The following is a 16,242-nucleotide window of genomic DNA, read 5'->3' on the forward strand; positions in this document are numbered from 1 at the left end:
AGCCTCATTCATCTCACATAGGAATGCAAATTAACTTGTTTCAATGCCTGTTATAAAAAAACAAATACCCTTTAAAAAAATCTGATTTAAGACAATTTTTATTTCACTTTTTTCATTTCTTTATAAAACAGTCCTCATCTCACTAGCAGCTCTCTCCCCTGGAATAAGGGGAGGGGGATGGAGATGGTTGGACACCTCCAAAGAATAGGGGAAGGGGGAGAAGGGCCCAGGGTTACCTCCTGAGGTTCTTCTGGGCCTGTTTCAACAATGTGTCAAAGTCAAGAGAATCAAATTTGCTCTTGACAGGAGCAGGGTCAAAGTCTTCCCGGTTGGAGTCTATAAAGGTAGAGAGAGACAAACATCAAGGTCTCTGACCATACCTGTCAACCACAGGGTCCTGAGATGGCCACCACCTCCCAACCCAATAATGATTGTAAGTCATCCCACCCCTTAGGATCTTTGTGTGTCAGAGGAAGACAAGTCTGCCTAGCCTGCTCACAAAAGGCTGGGACCCTTCTGGGAAAATCAAGTACACCAAAAAGTCTCAGGGCCTCCCTCCACTCACCAAGATCAGAATAGCTTCTCTTGCAGAACTGCCTTCGGCCCCCAAAGCAGAGATCAAAGGGCTGCTCATCTGCCTGCCTCAGCTTGTGGCCACTCTCGATGGCTGCAAATGCCTCCTCAGCATAGCGGTAAGTGACGAAGCCATAGTTGTCACTGATGGGGAGGGTGAGGCAGAGGCTACTTGGGCACATGCCATGGAGAAGAAACAGCCTCCCCGGAGTACAGAGAGGGACTGAGGTGATTATTCTCATTCCCCAAATAGCCCACTGAGTGGGAAAATCAAGGTGTCTGACATTGACCAGCACACCCAAGTGAGGAGGAAAGACAAAGAAGCATCAAGGTCCATGAATGGGACAGAAGAGACACCCTGACCTTGGGGCCCAAGCTTACCCTTGGACACGGAAGTGGATGGTGCACTCCTCAATCTCTCCAAAAACAGAGAACCTCTGTTTGAGCTCTGACCGAGTCATGCGGCCAGGTATCTTCCCAATGAAGACCACTCTTCTCTCTTCCTATGTAAGGTCAACGAAAATTCACATAACCATGAACCAGGGCCAGAGCTACAGACAGCTCTATGAGCACATGGGTCGGGGCAAGCTCCCTCCTTCCATGACCTGTTCCTCTACTCACTATTGCACGCTCCTTCTGCAGCACTCTCTGCCTTTGGTAATGGTCATGTGAACGGTAAGAGCTGTACCTGACAAAAGAAGGTGCCATCAGCCCCCCAGACATAAGACAGCTGCAGTCTCAGAACTCTCAGGCACTAGTACCCCAGATGCACTGACTCCCTGAACACATGCTCACCGCCGCCTCCTGTCACTTCTCCGGCGGGGGGATGGGGAGCGGGACCGGCTTCGGGAACTAGATGATGAGGATGAGGAAGATGAGGAAGAGGAAGAGCATCTTCGGGAACGTCCAGAAGAACTGCAACTGGACCTGGAAAATAAAGGGGCACATAGGAATGCTGGAAACGGCGCAGGCATATTCCACTTACTTCACCTTGGCTGCAGCCCTGCCTCCCTATCAGGAGGTTCAGGACTAAAGGCAAAGGAGAGCTGAAGAGGTCTAGAAAAACTTCTCACAGATGACCAAACAGAAGCCTTCATAAACTTTAGATGTATCTAGAATGTTTTAGTGTTTTGGAATAGATCATATTTATTTTCAATTATGCAATTAAAAATTGGTAATAATCAGAAAGAAGAAAAATAAATGAACTCAAGAGCTAATGGCCTCCTTATCTAAATGGGAAAAATTTGGGTTACTGAAAAAAAAGTACTGCCAGGAAACAGATGAGGCCACAGAGACACCCAAAGGAACTGCCCAGACTCTTTCTTCAACAGGAGATTAAAAGAACTGTCTGCCATTAACCCACAATCCCATCAGGAAAATACCAGAAATGAGGACTGATACAGTGTTTGAAGAAATCAACATGGTCAAGATCAAACCCTAACAGTCTCCCCATGGCAGGTCTCAAGGAAGCAGAGACCTCAGGATACCCCAAACTTCAAGAGGACAGAAGCTATTTTCTCACAGCTTGCCTCCTTCAACAATCTAGGGAAGTGGGAGAAGATAAAAGCCAAAGACAGAAATAGAAGTCTTAGTGCCTGAAAGCATCAAACTTGATGTGCAAAAAGCTTAAATAAACCAGGAGTACACATGAACCTCCTATATGGAGAGGACCTAATAGGACACCAGAGCTCACCTTCGCCACCTCTTGTGTGGGGGGGAGAGGGACCTGGACCGAGATCGGGATGAAGACGATGATGAGGATGAGGAAGATGCTTCACTGGTCCGGTTGGACCCAGAGCTGACAGAACTGCTGCGGCCACGATGGCCCTGCCAGCCCCGGCTTGTGGGGCTGGCTGACCTGCAGGCTTTTCGATAACAACGCATCGGCCGCTGCTTGACTGAGGGCTCGGGGGGTGTCCTAGTGTTCATGTCATTCCGACTGGGCGAGGCCTCAGGGGACAGCAAGGCAGATGGGGCAAGGCGAGGGGCTGGAGGATGTGCCTGCTTGTTGCTAGTCCTGTGATCAAGTGGGTCCTGGGAGACAGCTGGGCCTGGGGGCAGGGGGGCAGCTGGGCCCAGGGACAAGACAGGTTTGATGGTGATATCCTGATGGCGTTTGACGTTCCATCGGGAGCCTGCCTCTGGGAAGACTGGGGCAGGCGTCTTTTTTGGGGGGGTCCTGCTCCGCACACAATAGTCATGATCCCCAGAGCCCACATGAACTGGACTAGGGCCATGGACCCCTTCTTGGAGGCGGGCTGCAGCTGGATGTTTGGCCTCTGTAACTCCTTCAGGCTTCAGGGTTCCCTCCTGGGCGGTGGACTTAGGAGATTTGACTTTGGCCAGCAGGGAAACAGCAGCCAAGGGCTTCCATAACTGGTGGGGAGGGGTAGCTGGAGGGGTGAGCCCTGTGAGGGGAGGGAGGATGGAGATAGCAGGGTGAGATCCGATTCTACACTTCCAAACACTGTGTATATAGGCTCCAGAGAACCCCACTTCATCTCACGAAGTACACCAACCTCACCAACTGGTGCCACTGCTCCTTCCCCCAAGTTCCTCACATTGGGGACCAGCAATAGAAACCCAGCCAGCCAGGGCCTTCCTGAACCCCTCAACCATTATTCACTGCTCTAATCTTAAGTAGTGTCCAGGGCCTGCCTGGTCTACCTCTGCATACCCAGACCCCTCTACCCTACTGCAGCACTGTCTGACTTCCGGCTGCTTCTTGCCTGGACTCCTGTAATCATCTTCCGATGGTCCCCTTCCTTGGGGTTCATACCTGTCCACCTGTCTTCTACATTCCAGCTGGAGGGAGCGCCCAAAAACCAATTTGGTAAAGCTTTTTCAATTGCTTCTTCAATGAACAAGTCCAAATAACTTACATTCGAAGTTCCCATAATCTGTCCTCCTACTTACCACTCCGGCTTTATCTCTCGCTTTAGTTCTGCCCCTGCCCCCAACCCTGATCAGACACTACACTATAGCCAAACCAAACCATCTGCAATTCCCCAAAACATACCAGGCTGACTATATTTCTTCATTCCACTCAAGATGCTCCATCTCCCTAGAATGCTCAGTTCCCTAAACTTACCTGACTGGTATCAGTGATTTTCTCGAGCCTCTGTTTTAGACATTACCTTCCATATAACCCTTCCCTGACCGTCCCCCTTCAGATCCCACCATAATCCACACAGGCTTCTTTAACACACAATCTCTGCTACTCAACATACTCATTTTATACACTTGCCCCTGAACTGTTGAGAACCTCAAGAATGAGGACCAATCTCTGTATCCCCAACACCTACCCACACATGCTGCAGAACAGGCTCTACAAACATTTGCTCCATGAACTAATCAAAGGCAGAGTTCCCCACCCTGAACCCACCTGCCACGTTGGCCAATTCTGGGGCTTGTAACCGGTCTAGGGGCCGCTTCTCCTGGGGAGGGTCAACGCTGCTGGCGGGGGGAAAAGGGAAAGCCTGGTTCATTCCCTCCTTGACATCTTGTACATCTGCTTTCCTTAGAAAGCAACAGGAAAGGGATGTGTACAGAGAAAAATGGGATGCACACCTGCCCCTATCATTCTACTCCAGCACAAAAGGTGTCTTGGTGACTAAACTGTAGGTTGGGGCTCAACTCAGCCCTGCCCAATGCCAGAAGGCAGACCTCCTTCAAGCCAGGAGCCTTACCTACCTGCTCAAACCAACCCAAAAATCAGTGTGGAGAGGAATGTGCTTGGCAGAATAACATGGGGTACCATGTACAAGAAAAATGAAAAAAGGTCTCTCAGTACTGAGAGACTGAGGAATAAGGAGGTCCAGGGTGCCTGTGTCCAACAAGGAGCCAGGGAAGCCCTAGCCATGAACACCTTCCCCCACTTTGTTTAGCAAATTTAAAACTTGCTAAATGAGCCCTGGCTGGTGTGGCTCAATGGATTGAGCGCCGGCCTGCAAACCAAAGTGTCGCCAGTTCAATTCCCAGTCAGGGCACATGCCTTTAGGCCAGGTCCCCAGTTGGGGGCACGTGAGAGGTAACTGATCGATGTTTCTCTCCCTTTCTCCCTCCCTTCCCCTCTCTCTAAAAATATATAAATAAAAGCTTTTTTTTTTTTTTTAATCTTTGTTAAATGAAAGAAAAATCCCCAGAGGCATGACCTGCCAGAAGACCAAAGGTACTTGCTGGTATACATCCTCCTACCTTTCCACCCAAGCAATGCCCAGTAGTGCTGGGCTGAGCACGGGGATGGGGAAACAGGGCAAGACTCTAGAGCTGATGAAGCATCCCTGCAACAGAGGCATCCAGTGTACGGTCCCGGAGCGCCAGCCGGCTGCTGACCAACAGCTGTAGGGTAACTCGTTCACACGTCCCCAGACTTACCCTGAGTTTCCTACAGCCAAGCTGTCAGCAGGAGCCGGGGGAGGGCACTCCTTTTTGGCTGCAAAGAAACCATACTGGTTAAAAGCCCAACTAGATGTTCCAAATTGAGGAGGTATAGAAGGGCTGGCTTTGAGACCCAAAGGAGGAAAATACACTTTGCCTACATATTCCACCAGGCGTGGAATATGGATCTTCCCTCAGGAAGATCCATTCTCTTCCAGGCCCAGGTATTACTTTTAATGTCTCTTCTCTGCCCAGAAACATCACACTACCCAATGAATCTGAGTCCAAACCTCTAAGCCTAACTCAAGGGTACATGACCAGCCTAACTTTTAAAGTCTTACAGCCTGTTCTTATTCTGTACTTATATTTTGTCTGAATTAAAAATGCCTATTCCAATTCAGGAGTCATTTCTGCATTATTTCTCTCCCCAGTTAGACCACAAGCTCCTTGAGAACAGGATATAGTGTCCTTCACAGCACCGAGAACCATGCCTTGCACTGAAAAAGCTGAGCTATCCGTTGCCTTCTAAATACACCATAGTCAATCATTGCTATACCTCTGCCTTTATTCACCACATGCATCCAATGAAATCCCGTCTTTTAAAGTCTAGCTTGAGAGCTACTTCCCTCTAGAAAAATGTCCCCAAACAATCCAACCCACATGGACCTTCCTGCTGGTTTATTCTTTGTATTAAGTACCAGCTGTACCCTTTCCGTGGCTTAAGACTGCTCTAGTAGCTGAGACTGCCCCTCCCCCAGTTTAAGTGACTATAAACTGGGCCCAAAGGAAATTATCAACGAGTGGTTGGAACAAAGCTACCCAGGTTCCCTCACCTTCTGATTTCTCAAACTGCTCCAGCAGACTGGACAGGTCCGATGCCTCAATTCCTGTAGAAGCACACAACACAGGGCTGGAAACCAGCTCCCATCAACTGATTATACAGGTCCCAGGAAGTCCCTAATCACCTCACTTCTTTTATGCACCACCCCCGCTCACCATACTAAGTAAATCAAGGCAGCAACAAAACAGGAAAGCAGGAAAGAAAGAAACCCAGAGCTCCACCTCTCAAAAAACCCTCCAAAAAAATCCAAAGGCCAGTCCGTCTAGGTGCTCCATCCGGATCTATGGAGGACATTCCGCACCCGATGCCCATGCCCTCATTCATTCACTGAACTGCCTGGCACTCACCGATCTCACTGATGAAAGCCTGTACCACATCCTCAGGACCCTGGGTACGTGGGGTTGGCAGGAAGGACAGTTTCCTTAGGCGAGCTGGGTGAACAGCAGGCAACTTTGTGACAGTACTCTGCCTGGGTGTGGGGACAGCCTTGGCAACAGGAGAGGGGGTCTTCTCCCTAGACGTTGTCTCCTGGGTCTCAAGTTTTAGCATCTCTGATGCAGGCTCCTCCACAATCACACTCTCAGCAGACAGGTGGGGTGAAGCCTTACTCTGCGGGTTTTGCACTGGGGAGCACACCTTGTGTTTCAGATGGGGAGATCCAGGCACTGGCTTGATCTCCACCTTGGTGGACTCTATCTGTGGAGCTCCCTGGCCAGCTGAGCCAAGACTGAGAGGAGGAGCCACTGGTGCAGGAAGTACACTTTCAGGAGGGTCAGCTGGGATGACACTGGGCTCCAATTTGGGTGGGGGAACAGCTCTCCCAACAGAGGGTAGAGGCAAAGGTGGTGGAGGCACAGCAGACCAGAATGGAGGATGTTGCAGCCCCGCACCCCATCCCAAGGGCCCATAAGTACAGCTAGAGTTGTAAGGTGGGACTGGGGCAGGAGGGGGTACCCAAGGCACACTGCAAGTGGGGGGAACTGTATAGGTGCCAGGAGTACCAGACACTAGGGGCACTGTTGGTGGGGAGGGCAGACACGGATAACCAGGAGACACTGGGGGGTAACAAGGCCAAGGTAGCATGGGGGTATAGTGAGTATAAGAATCAGGTGGCACTGGCCCCACAGACACTGGAAGACTAGGAGGCTGAAAGGGTGGTGGGGGCAGACTGGGGACACCTTGCCCACTTGCAGGAAGGGGCAGCATGGGGGTCATGCCCACCCCACCCGGTGGAAAAGGCAGAGCAGTGGGCATTGTGGGGGGCATGGACTGCACAGCAGGAGGTGGAAGTCTTGCTGGCAGTGGCATCTCTTGGGATGGCACCTGCTCAGTGGGAGTTGAGGTCATAGATTTGCTTGCGGGTGGCTCAGGACTAGAAGTGGGGCTGGGACCCATAGGCACAAAGCAAGCCTCAGGGCTTCTCTGCAGAGCTGTCTTTTTGGCTGGGGCTGGTGGGATGACAAGACAAGGGATGTCTGCCAGTCCTGTGGGGGTCTCTGGGAGGCTGGGCCACTTCCCAGATGGGGGCTGGGAACTCCTTTCTTCTGCCTCTGCTTGGCGCTGCTGCCTTCGTCGCCGGTACTCAGACAGGCTAAGAGGCCGAGGTCTAGCTTCCTGGGCTGTGGCATTGGTACCACCTTCCACCTTCAGAGGACCCATGGCCTCCCTGACTTCAGGAATGATGACCTTTGGGGGGTCCAAGGATTCTGACTCCAGGAGCTGGGGGGCTGGACTCCCCTGGACGGATGACACCGCACCACGTCTGGGATCAGTTGGCCTAGACTTAACGAGCACAGGGTTAACTGGAGCCAGGTCATCAGGAACAGAGTCAACTGGTGCTAGGTTGGCTGAGACAGAGTCAACTGGTGGCAGGTCATCTGAGACAGAAACAACCACTGCAGGGTCAACTGCCACTGAGTCAGCCAGAACTGGCTCAGTCAATACTGGGCCAGCTGGGAGGGCGTCAACCGGCTCTGAGTTGGGTGAAGCAAGGTCAACCAATGCACGGCCAACAGGTGCAGAGTCAGCTAGAATAGGGTCAACTGAACTGGGATCAGCTTCAACAGAATCAAGCGGCATGGGGTCGGCACAAGCAGAGTCAACAAAGGAGAGATGGGTTGGAACAGGGTTGGCTTCAATGGTATCACCCAGGTTGGGGCAAAGATCTAGAAGACCTTCTTTAGCAGGACTAGGTTGTCCAGTACTACTCTCCAAGTTCCCAGAGCTAGGCTTCTCCAAGGAAGCTGCCCAAGCCCGAGCCCAGGCCCGAGGCTTCCCTCTACCACGGGGAGGCCCAACCTGTCTTTGAAGTTCCTCCTGAGGCAAATTGCCTGCCTGAGAGATCACCTCCGTAGCCACAGTAGGCTGCCCACAAGAGGATGACCTCAGCCTCCTGGCATACCCTTCTATACAGGTTGCTGGCTGTTCCTTGTTTTTCTTCCTCCTGCCCTTTCGAGCTCTCTGGGAACTCAGCACTGCATTGGCTGGTGGGTTCTTAGGCCCCTTGTTTGCCACTGGCTCCATGACCTCCCTGGACTCCAACAAGGTTGACTCCCGCTTTTCCTCTGAGTCCAGTGACAACCCCTCTTTCTTAGGACAGAGGGCTTCCTTGGGCACAGCAGCCTCTGTCTCTGACTCTAGTGTAGGTAGGAGCAGCTGCAAGGCTGGACTGGCCTCTAGCGAATCATCCAGGAGAACAGGCTGGGGTCCAGCAGGGATCTGATGCAGCACAACTGGGATCTCCAGGTCATTGCCAGCTGTGGCTGCCTGGCCCACAATCTCCAGCACCACACAGTCCTCAGGCAGTGTCAAATCACCTGTCTGCTCCTGAGGTTCATTCTCTAGTGACGTCAGGTGGGTAAAGTTGGGCAGGCAGTATGGGTGCATGGCCCGCACCAGCTCACTCAGGGAAGAGATGCTCTTGTCACCAGCTGCCTGCACTGCCATCTCTGCTGCTACAGTTTTATCTTCCTCCTCGGGGCAGGCCAGATGCATGGGAAAATCTGGGACGCTGCTCATGGAGTTGTCATGCTCCCCAGCAAGCATCTGGCCACTGAAGCTGGCCACCTCCTCCTCTTCTTCTCCATCACTACGCTGTTGGGGAGAAGGGGACTGGCTCCTGCGGGGTCTGGATCTTGGGGTTCTCCAGCTAGGAAGTTTGGGGGAGGAGGTCTCCAAGAAGGAGGGTGGGGAAAAGTCCCAAGGGGAATCCGTGAGAGACATCTCAACCTACAAGAGAGAAGAGAGGTCATGGAAGGCATTTTCTCCAGAGCTGTCCCCACACATTCCTCCCCCCTGAGATTCCCTGAGGCTGCCTAAGTCAGGCTCACCCCACTTACTTTATTACTGCCTGTGCTGGGTCCCAGTGGGTCAACTGGGGTGATGAGGTCACGGTCTGAGGGTGTTCGAGAGAGGGTTAGCAGCTTGTGCAGCTAAGAGGGAGAAAAGGAGCTGAGATGAGTCTTTGCTTCAGAACTATGTGAGAAGGTCCACAGACATACTTTGCGCCAACCATACAACCCTTCTCCTGGTCCCACACTCACAGAGGAGCCCTCCCGAGGTGACACAAGCAGCTCGGAGTCAGGAATGCTGTCAAATGGAGACAGGTTCTCGGAATCTGCATTGTCCAAGATCTCCGTCAGAGCTGTGAGCAGTGACACTTCATTCTGGTCCTCCAGTGATAGCCTGCTCTGCTCCAGAAAGACAACATCCCAAATGATCTACTGAGCCGCTACGAGCTGGATGCCAAGATAATCAGTTTCCCAGGCTCTCAGTTCTGCTCAATTTGCCAGGGACAAATTTGAGTACCAGAAGGCATAAGTTCTGATCTCATTTGCTACCATCCACTACCTTTCTAGTGTCAACAAAAACCTGTCAAAATTGAGCCTTAAACTTATGTTATAAAAACTCCTTCCGCCCTCAAGTTAAAAAATGGGATGCTCAGCAGACAACCCTTGGCTAGGCTGGTATTGGGCTCAAACAGGGATCAGACCCTTTGGACATGTAAGTCAGGGACCCAGGCAGGAGAAAAGGCCTTGGGCTATAGTTCAAACCTCCCAGGTCATCCTTAAATGGGACATAATCTGGCAGCCTGCAGGCCAACTCTCACTTAAGAGACACAAAATACACTTCAGTGACTCAGGTTGGGTTTCTCTCTCCAGAGCCAAGGGTCTGGGAGAACTGAGCCATAACCTCCCCATGCAAAGCTTCTGTCTGAAAACTTGCAAGCCCAGCTCTAGCTCACCTCTCCAAGACTCCCAAAATCCTCAATAAGGGAGATGAGGGAGGCATCCATGTAGCTCTGCATGGTCCCTAGGAGTGTCTCATCCTGCAGCATCAGCTCTTCCATCCCCAGGTCCTTGTCCTTCAGACAGGGGCCCAGCCGAGAAAGACTGACAAAGCCAGAATCATCCACCTCTTCTTGCAGCAGCACCTGGGGCAAAAGGGGGAGAAGTCAGAAGGGCACTGTGAAGGCTGCAGGATATGGGCCCTCTGGGGCAGCTGATTGATATGCTCTGTAAACTAGGTGCCCAGCCCTCCACCAATGGCCCCAGACTCAGCAGAAGCCCCACCACCGCCAAACCTCCAGGCTTGGTGAGCAGAGAGAAGTGCAACTCATGAGCCAAAGCCCCAACCAAGATGGGAGTGTTCAAGGACCTTCTGGGCAAAAAAACAAATGTCTGGACTATATCCAGAAACAGATGGGCCACAAGGGATTATTGAACTGGGGATTCAAAACATCAAGACTGTTCAGAAGAGACGCCTGCTGGAAGTGTTAAGGCAGACAGTCTGAAGGGCAACACTCATGGAGAGAAGATCAGGAAGCAATTTCAGCCACCACCTTACCTCCTTCAAACCCTTACACTTCTCTTCCCTGCTTAGCTCAAGTCCCACCTTCAAGAAGACTCCTCGGGGGCCCCAACTCAAGATGCTCTGTCCCCTGAATTTATAAGTGTTTCTGTATCACTCACTTTTCTGGCGATCACATCCTGCCCCCTCCCCAGCCCATGACATTCCTTGCATCATTACTAAAATAGATTCCAAGTTCTTTTGGGGAAAATAAAACAACCCTTCGTATCCTATTAACTTTTATATTCTTCTTGGCTTTAAAGGGTTTAAACTGTCCACACACTTCCTGGTCACCCATGATGCCTAGCACAGTGTCTTATACACAGCTGATATTCACACTTAATTCATATTAAAAAAATTTTTTTAAGTGTTTATTGATTTTAGAGAAAGAGGAAGGGGAAGAGAAAGAGAGAGAAAGATTGATGTGAGAGAGAAACAATGACTGGTTGCCTCCAATACATGCCCAACCAGGGACTGAACCCACAACCTAGGTATGTGCCTGACCAGGAATCAAACCCCCAACCTTTTGGCATACTGGCCAATGCTCCAACTGAGCCATGCCGATCAGGGCACTTACTTTACGCTTTTATTTTGAATGTCCTACAGTGTGCCACCCAATCTCTCACGGGTAGTCCCAAGGGAAAAAAAGTCTCTTCCCTACCCCTACCGGGTGAGAGCAAAAGATGAGAAAGCTTGATTCTGTAGATGGAAAAGCCCCACCCCACCACTTCCCTGAGAACCAGCAATGTCTTCAGCCTTGTTAGGCAGGGAGCCACCCGTCCAGGCCTGTCAAGCATGTGGGTGTGGGCAGGGCCAGAAGTAGCTGGAATGGGGCCCGCAATGCCAGAAGCCAGAGGCCAGAGGCACGGGTATCTTCACAGTAGGAAACATATGATGCACAGGCCAGAGAATAGAACACATATGGACAAGTCAGCCCCTTCCCCTTCTGCAGCAAAGGAAAATTCTGCACCTCTTCCAAGGGGGTGGGGGGAAGCAACAGGTGTAACTACACCATATATCCACCCTCCTACCAAGCTGAGGATACCCTGGGAGAGGAAGGGCTGGAAAAGAACTCTTTAGGAAGCCAAGCCCAGAGAAGAACTGAAAGGTGGCAGGTTTTAGGCAGTAACTCCTCCCAGACCTTCACAATCCTGTAATTACAACCAGCAGCTGAATAGCACCACTCCAAAGTGAGCTCAGCAAACACTCCAAAGTGAGCGAGGAGGCCACATCTCAACTTGCCCTGCCACTTACCTGGCCCAGAATCTCAAGACAATGACCAGCTCTACAAACCACTCATCACCACCTCCAACAGACAAGTACCAGAGCCCCAGTCAGAGACAACCCCTCTTCACCTGACATCACCCAGCACTCAGTCCCCACATAGGAGAGCTCCCAGTGTACCGAGATCATCTAGGGGCTAAGCCCAGGCTAAAAGTAGGCCCACATCCAGTTTTGTCCCTGCGTGGTTCAAAACCAGCTACAAACTTTTAAAAATAAATCCAATAACTTCCAAGGGCCCTGCCTAAATCCCTCTAATGGTATCTTACTGCTCTTGTCATTAGGTTTAAACTCCTTAATATGGCTTACCTGGGGTCCTGGTCTTCCCCAGCAGACTTCTGCTCCAGGGTGTCCTCTCTCACCACCCAGCCTGTCTCTCTACACACCAGCCATATAGGTCTCTCAGTTTCTCCAGTAACCCATATTCTCTCCCACCTCAAGGCCTTCACATAGAATTCCTTCTGATGAAAGTGTCCCCCACCTACACACAACCTTTGAGTCTCAGCTTAAAATGTCCTTTCCCAGACCCTACAAGGTAAATTACTACTGCTAATTATATAATCTCAAATATGCACTTTCCTTATTGTCTGTCTAGCCTGATATGTAAACATAAGATCTGCCTTGGCCGGTGCGGCTCCGTTGGTTGGAGTGTTGTCCAGTACACCATAAAGTCACAGGTTCAATTCCCGGTCGGCACACATGCCCAGGCTGCCCATTCAATCCCGTCGGGGCAGTACAAGAAGGTGCATCTCGACTTGCCCTGCCACTTACCTGGCCAAGAATCTCAAGACAATGACCAGCTCTACAAACCACTCATCACCACTTCCAACAGACAATAGGTATTTCTCCCCTCCCCCTTCTTCTTTTGCTACAAAAGCAATGAAAAAGTATCCTTGGGTGAGGATAAAATAAGATCCTATAGGACAGGGCCCATGAGTGGTTTATCACAGTATTCCCTGCGTCCGAACATAATGCTATGTCAGTGAATAGCTAGTTGACTAGCTTCCACACATGGCTCTTGGGGAGCAGGGGGCAGAACGGGGCAACCTCTCCATGAGACCCTACCCAACCCCAAATGACCACCAACTTGGATTACAGCTTACATCAAGAATTCTTCCTGCCTCTCCCGCAAAGCACAGGCAGCACCACTCCCACAAGATGTGACCTCTGAGAAAAGGAAGGAAGAGGAGGTGGAAGCTCCCAAGTTGGGGACCCAGAAGCCATTCTCTCCTGGGCAAGGGCCTGGACTGGTCTACTGGAAGTGACATTACCTGGCAGCCTGCAGCCCAACTCCCACCTGCAGAACAACAAAAAATCTTCAAGGACTGGACTTCATTGCTTAAGAGTTCAAGCTAAGTCCTGCTAACCTCCCCTCGGGTTGGGAACTTTTAAGAAGCTCTCTGCTAAGGAGTAAGAAAGTAACTTTTGAAGTATGGAGAATTGAAGGCCAAGAAAAAAGATTCTAACAGAAGGAACCTACCCCCCCCATCCAATAAATGTTCACCTAGTGTTGTTCTCAAATTGCCTCTAACTTTTCCCATCCCCAGCAAAAATCCCAGACAACCTTACACAATGACCACCCCAATTTGTATCAGTTCACAGGAGCAAGGCTTAGCTGCCTCCTCAAAAGAGATGAAGGAAAAAGTGAGAGAGGTTGAGAGGGTTATTCTTTCCCTTCCTTAAGCTTGCCCCCTGTACATACTGACACTCTCCATTCCCCTTGAATCAAGAACGAGGCAGAACTGCAGGCAACCAAAATGCCAGTGCTCGTGACTCACAACCCAGCCCAAGCTGGTCAGGCAGAGGCCGCCACAAGCTCACTCCACAGACCTTCAACTTCAGCCCTCTACCCTCCCCAGCACACCCGGCCATCCGCACATCTGGAAAGCCCTTCACCATCCGCTGTCTTAGAGGAGTCGCGGACCAAAGCAGGAGTAAAAAAAAACTCCAAGGCTCTGAGCAAAGTTGACTCTAGCAGTCCCTACCTTCCTTCCCAGCCAGGGGCCCCCAGCCCGGTCGGAGATGGCGGGACCAGCTGAGACACACCCAGTTCCCGGCAGTGCGGCTCCAGCGCCGATACGAGACGCCGGGCAGCCTAAGGCGGGAGCCACGTGGACATTCCCTCCCCGCCCCAGCGTGGACCCGCGGCCCCCCCAACCCGGAGCCCAATCCACGTGGGTGCCGCGGCCCTCTGGAGGGGGAGGGGGAGCAGATAAGTTCTCGGAGAAAATCGCTCCCCCCAGACCACGTGGCTCCGAAAAGGCACTGCGGCGCGGGGATAGGGGCAACCCCCACTCGGCGTCCTTAGAGGGAGGTCTTAGCCCTCAACTCCAAGCCCGAATCCCTCACCGCCCCCCCCAATCACGGGCCACGTTTCCAACACCAAGCTGTGCTCCTTCGCCGTTCCGCAGAATGGCCGTAGGGACCCTGCCTCTGCCCGCATCCTACCAGCAAAGGGCCCAGTCCCCTCGGCCCAACCTGTCTCCCACAGTCACCCGGCACAGACTGGGAGCGCTTCCTCCCTTTCCTGTGGCGTCCACGTGTCACCGCCCGGCACACGCCGCTTTGCTGCCAGGCGCGGGCCAGCCGCCAGGCTCTCACCTGCTCCCCGCCGCTCACAGTACCCACAGTCCCATACGGCGCTTGGCTCCGATTTCCCTTCCTGCTGCCGCGAACTCCACCGCCAGGGTCGGGGCCAGGGCCCCCACTCGGAGGCGGCGCGACTCGGTCTCTCCGTCCCCGGCGCGCCGCCATCTTGGCCCCTGAACATCCAAGCGCAGCTCTGATAGCCGGCGCCGCCTCCAAGCCGCCTGCCTCGCCCAGCCGCTAGCGGGAAAAGAACTACAACTCCCGGAAGGCACTGCAAGACTACGAATTCCAGAAAGCCGTGCGGCGAGATCCACTGTCCTCCCTCCCCCCCAACACTTGCACCCGGAGAGAGGGCAGCGGCCTCACGGGGGATCCTGGGGAAGTAGTCATTTTGATGGAGCCGGACTGGTACATGCTATAGGCGTACGTACTGTAATGCTTAGTTTTTCTGTGTGGGCTATCCAGGTAGGGAGCGAGAGGTGATAAGGGGAGAATTAACATTTGCGCATCTTTTTATTTTCCTAACCTGTCCAACCATCGGAACACCCTCTTTTGTCTGATGCTCTACCTGCTATACAGTGCATTCCTTTCACTAAAATCCAAGTGTGCCTATGTTTTGAAACAGCACCCCCTAGTGGGCACGCGCATTCCAGACTCTAACCCTCACCTATTCTCACACTGCGGCACTACTGCGAGTTTAATCTTAGTATGCTGCATTCTCAGCGTCTCTCCGGGACGCTCAGAAACCCAGGTTGGCTTCTCATTACCAAATGTCTTGCGATGACGCAAACAGATCACCTTGCTGCTCTCCGAAGGCAACAGGTGTTCTCCTGCCTTTGGTTTTTCTGTCTGGGGTACTCGAACCTCGAAACATCTTTCATACCCTATTTTATCCAGGAAAGCCTTTTTGCCATGTAGAAGGTACTTCATATTGTTTTCCTACTTTTTTAGGAAAAAGTTTATTACAAATGTTTAAAAATCATTTCAAAGAATGCAAAACTATATAAAGTAAAAAATACACTTGGCCTGCAGATTTCACCCTTGTCACCTTCAGTGTATATTCATCCACACTTTTTCTATGAATCTAAAAATCTATAGGGTTACACATTGGTTCTTCTTCCTCCTCTTCTTCTCCTCCTTCTCCTTCTTTTTGTTGATGTTGTTGTTATTCAAAAATAGAACCATTCTATGGCCTGGCTGGTGTGGTTTAGTGCAGCGGTCCCCAAACTTTTTGGCATCAGGGCCAGTTTTTCCACGGACGGGGGAAACTGGAGGTGGAGCTCTGGCGAGCTTCACTTGCTCGCCGCTGCACTCCTGCAATGGACTGGGTGGTGGGAGGCCGGGAGGGCTAGACAGGAGGCGGGGCTCAGAGAGCTACCCTGGAGGCCGAATTCCTAACAGGTCACGGACAGCTATCGGTCCGTGGCTCCGGTGCTTGGGGACCCCTGGTTTAGGGGATTGAGCGCTGACTTGCAAACTGAAAGGCTGAACCTAAAGGTCGCAGGTTTGATTCTCAGTCAGGGCACATTCCTGTGTTTCCGGCCAGGTCCCGGGTTGGGGGCGCGAGAGGCAATGGGTTCATGCTTCTCTTCCTCTCTTTCTCCATCCCTTCCCCTCTCTAAAAAATAAACAACATCTTAAAAAAAAAAAAAAAAGGACCATTCCATATGTATGGTTATACAACTTGCTTTTTTTTAATGTAACAGTTCATTCATTATTCAAATATTTAT

The 16,242-nt window shown here is 51.6% G+C and overlaps 1 protein-coding gene across 5 annotated transcripts; it reads right to left on the bottom strand.

Annotated features, from left to right (window-relative positions):
• Positions 1-80: 80 nt before the first annotated feature.
• On the bottom strand, positions 81-14,716 carry PPRC1 (PPARG related coactivator 1). Of its 5 annotated transcripts, none has more exons than XM_024555699.4 (14): positions 14,525-14,716; positions 10,038-10,226; positions 9,337-9,483; positions 9,133-9,225; positions 6,142-9,022; positions 5,787-5,840; positions 4,951-5,008; positions 3,959-4,026; positions 2,267-2,981; positions 1,369-1,500; positions 1,195-1,261; positions 955-1,076; positions 566-717; positions 81-336 (listed from the first exon to the last, which is right to left on the bottom strand). In XM_024555699.4, the coding sequence occupies exons 1-14, from the start codon at positions 14,675-14,677 to the stop codon at positions 233-235; spliced, it is 4,935 nt and encodes a 1,644-aa protein (XP_024411467.2). In that variant the 5' UTR covers positions 14,678-14,716; the 3' UTR covers positions 81-232. The 5 variants fall into 5 exon arrangements, with proteins under 5 accessions (XP_024411467.2, XP_024411466.2, XP_045047466.2 ...); XM_024555698.4 differs by having other exon boundaries at positions 3,959-4,029; XM_045191531.3 differs by having other exon boundaries at positions 3,959-4,092.
• Positions 14,717-16,242: the final 1,526 nt, after the last annotated feature.

The sequence above is a fragment of the Desmodus rotundus genome, chromosome 4 (genome assembly GCF_022682495.2).
Source record: "Desmodus rotundus isolate HL8 chromosome 4, HLdesRot8A.1, whole genome shotgun sequence".
Lineage (NCBI taxonomy): Eukaryota > Metazoa > Chordata > Mammalia > Chiroptera > Phyllostomidae > Desmodus > Desmodus rotundus.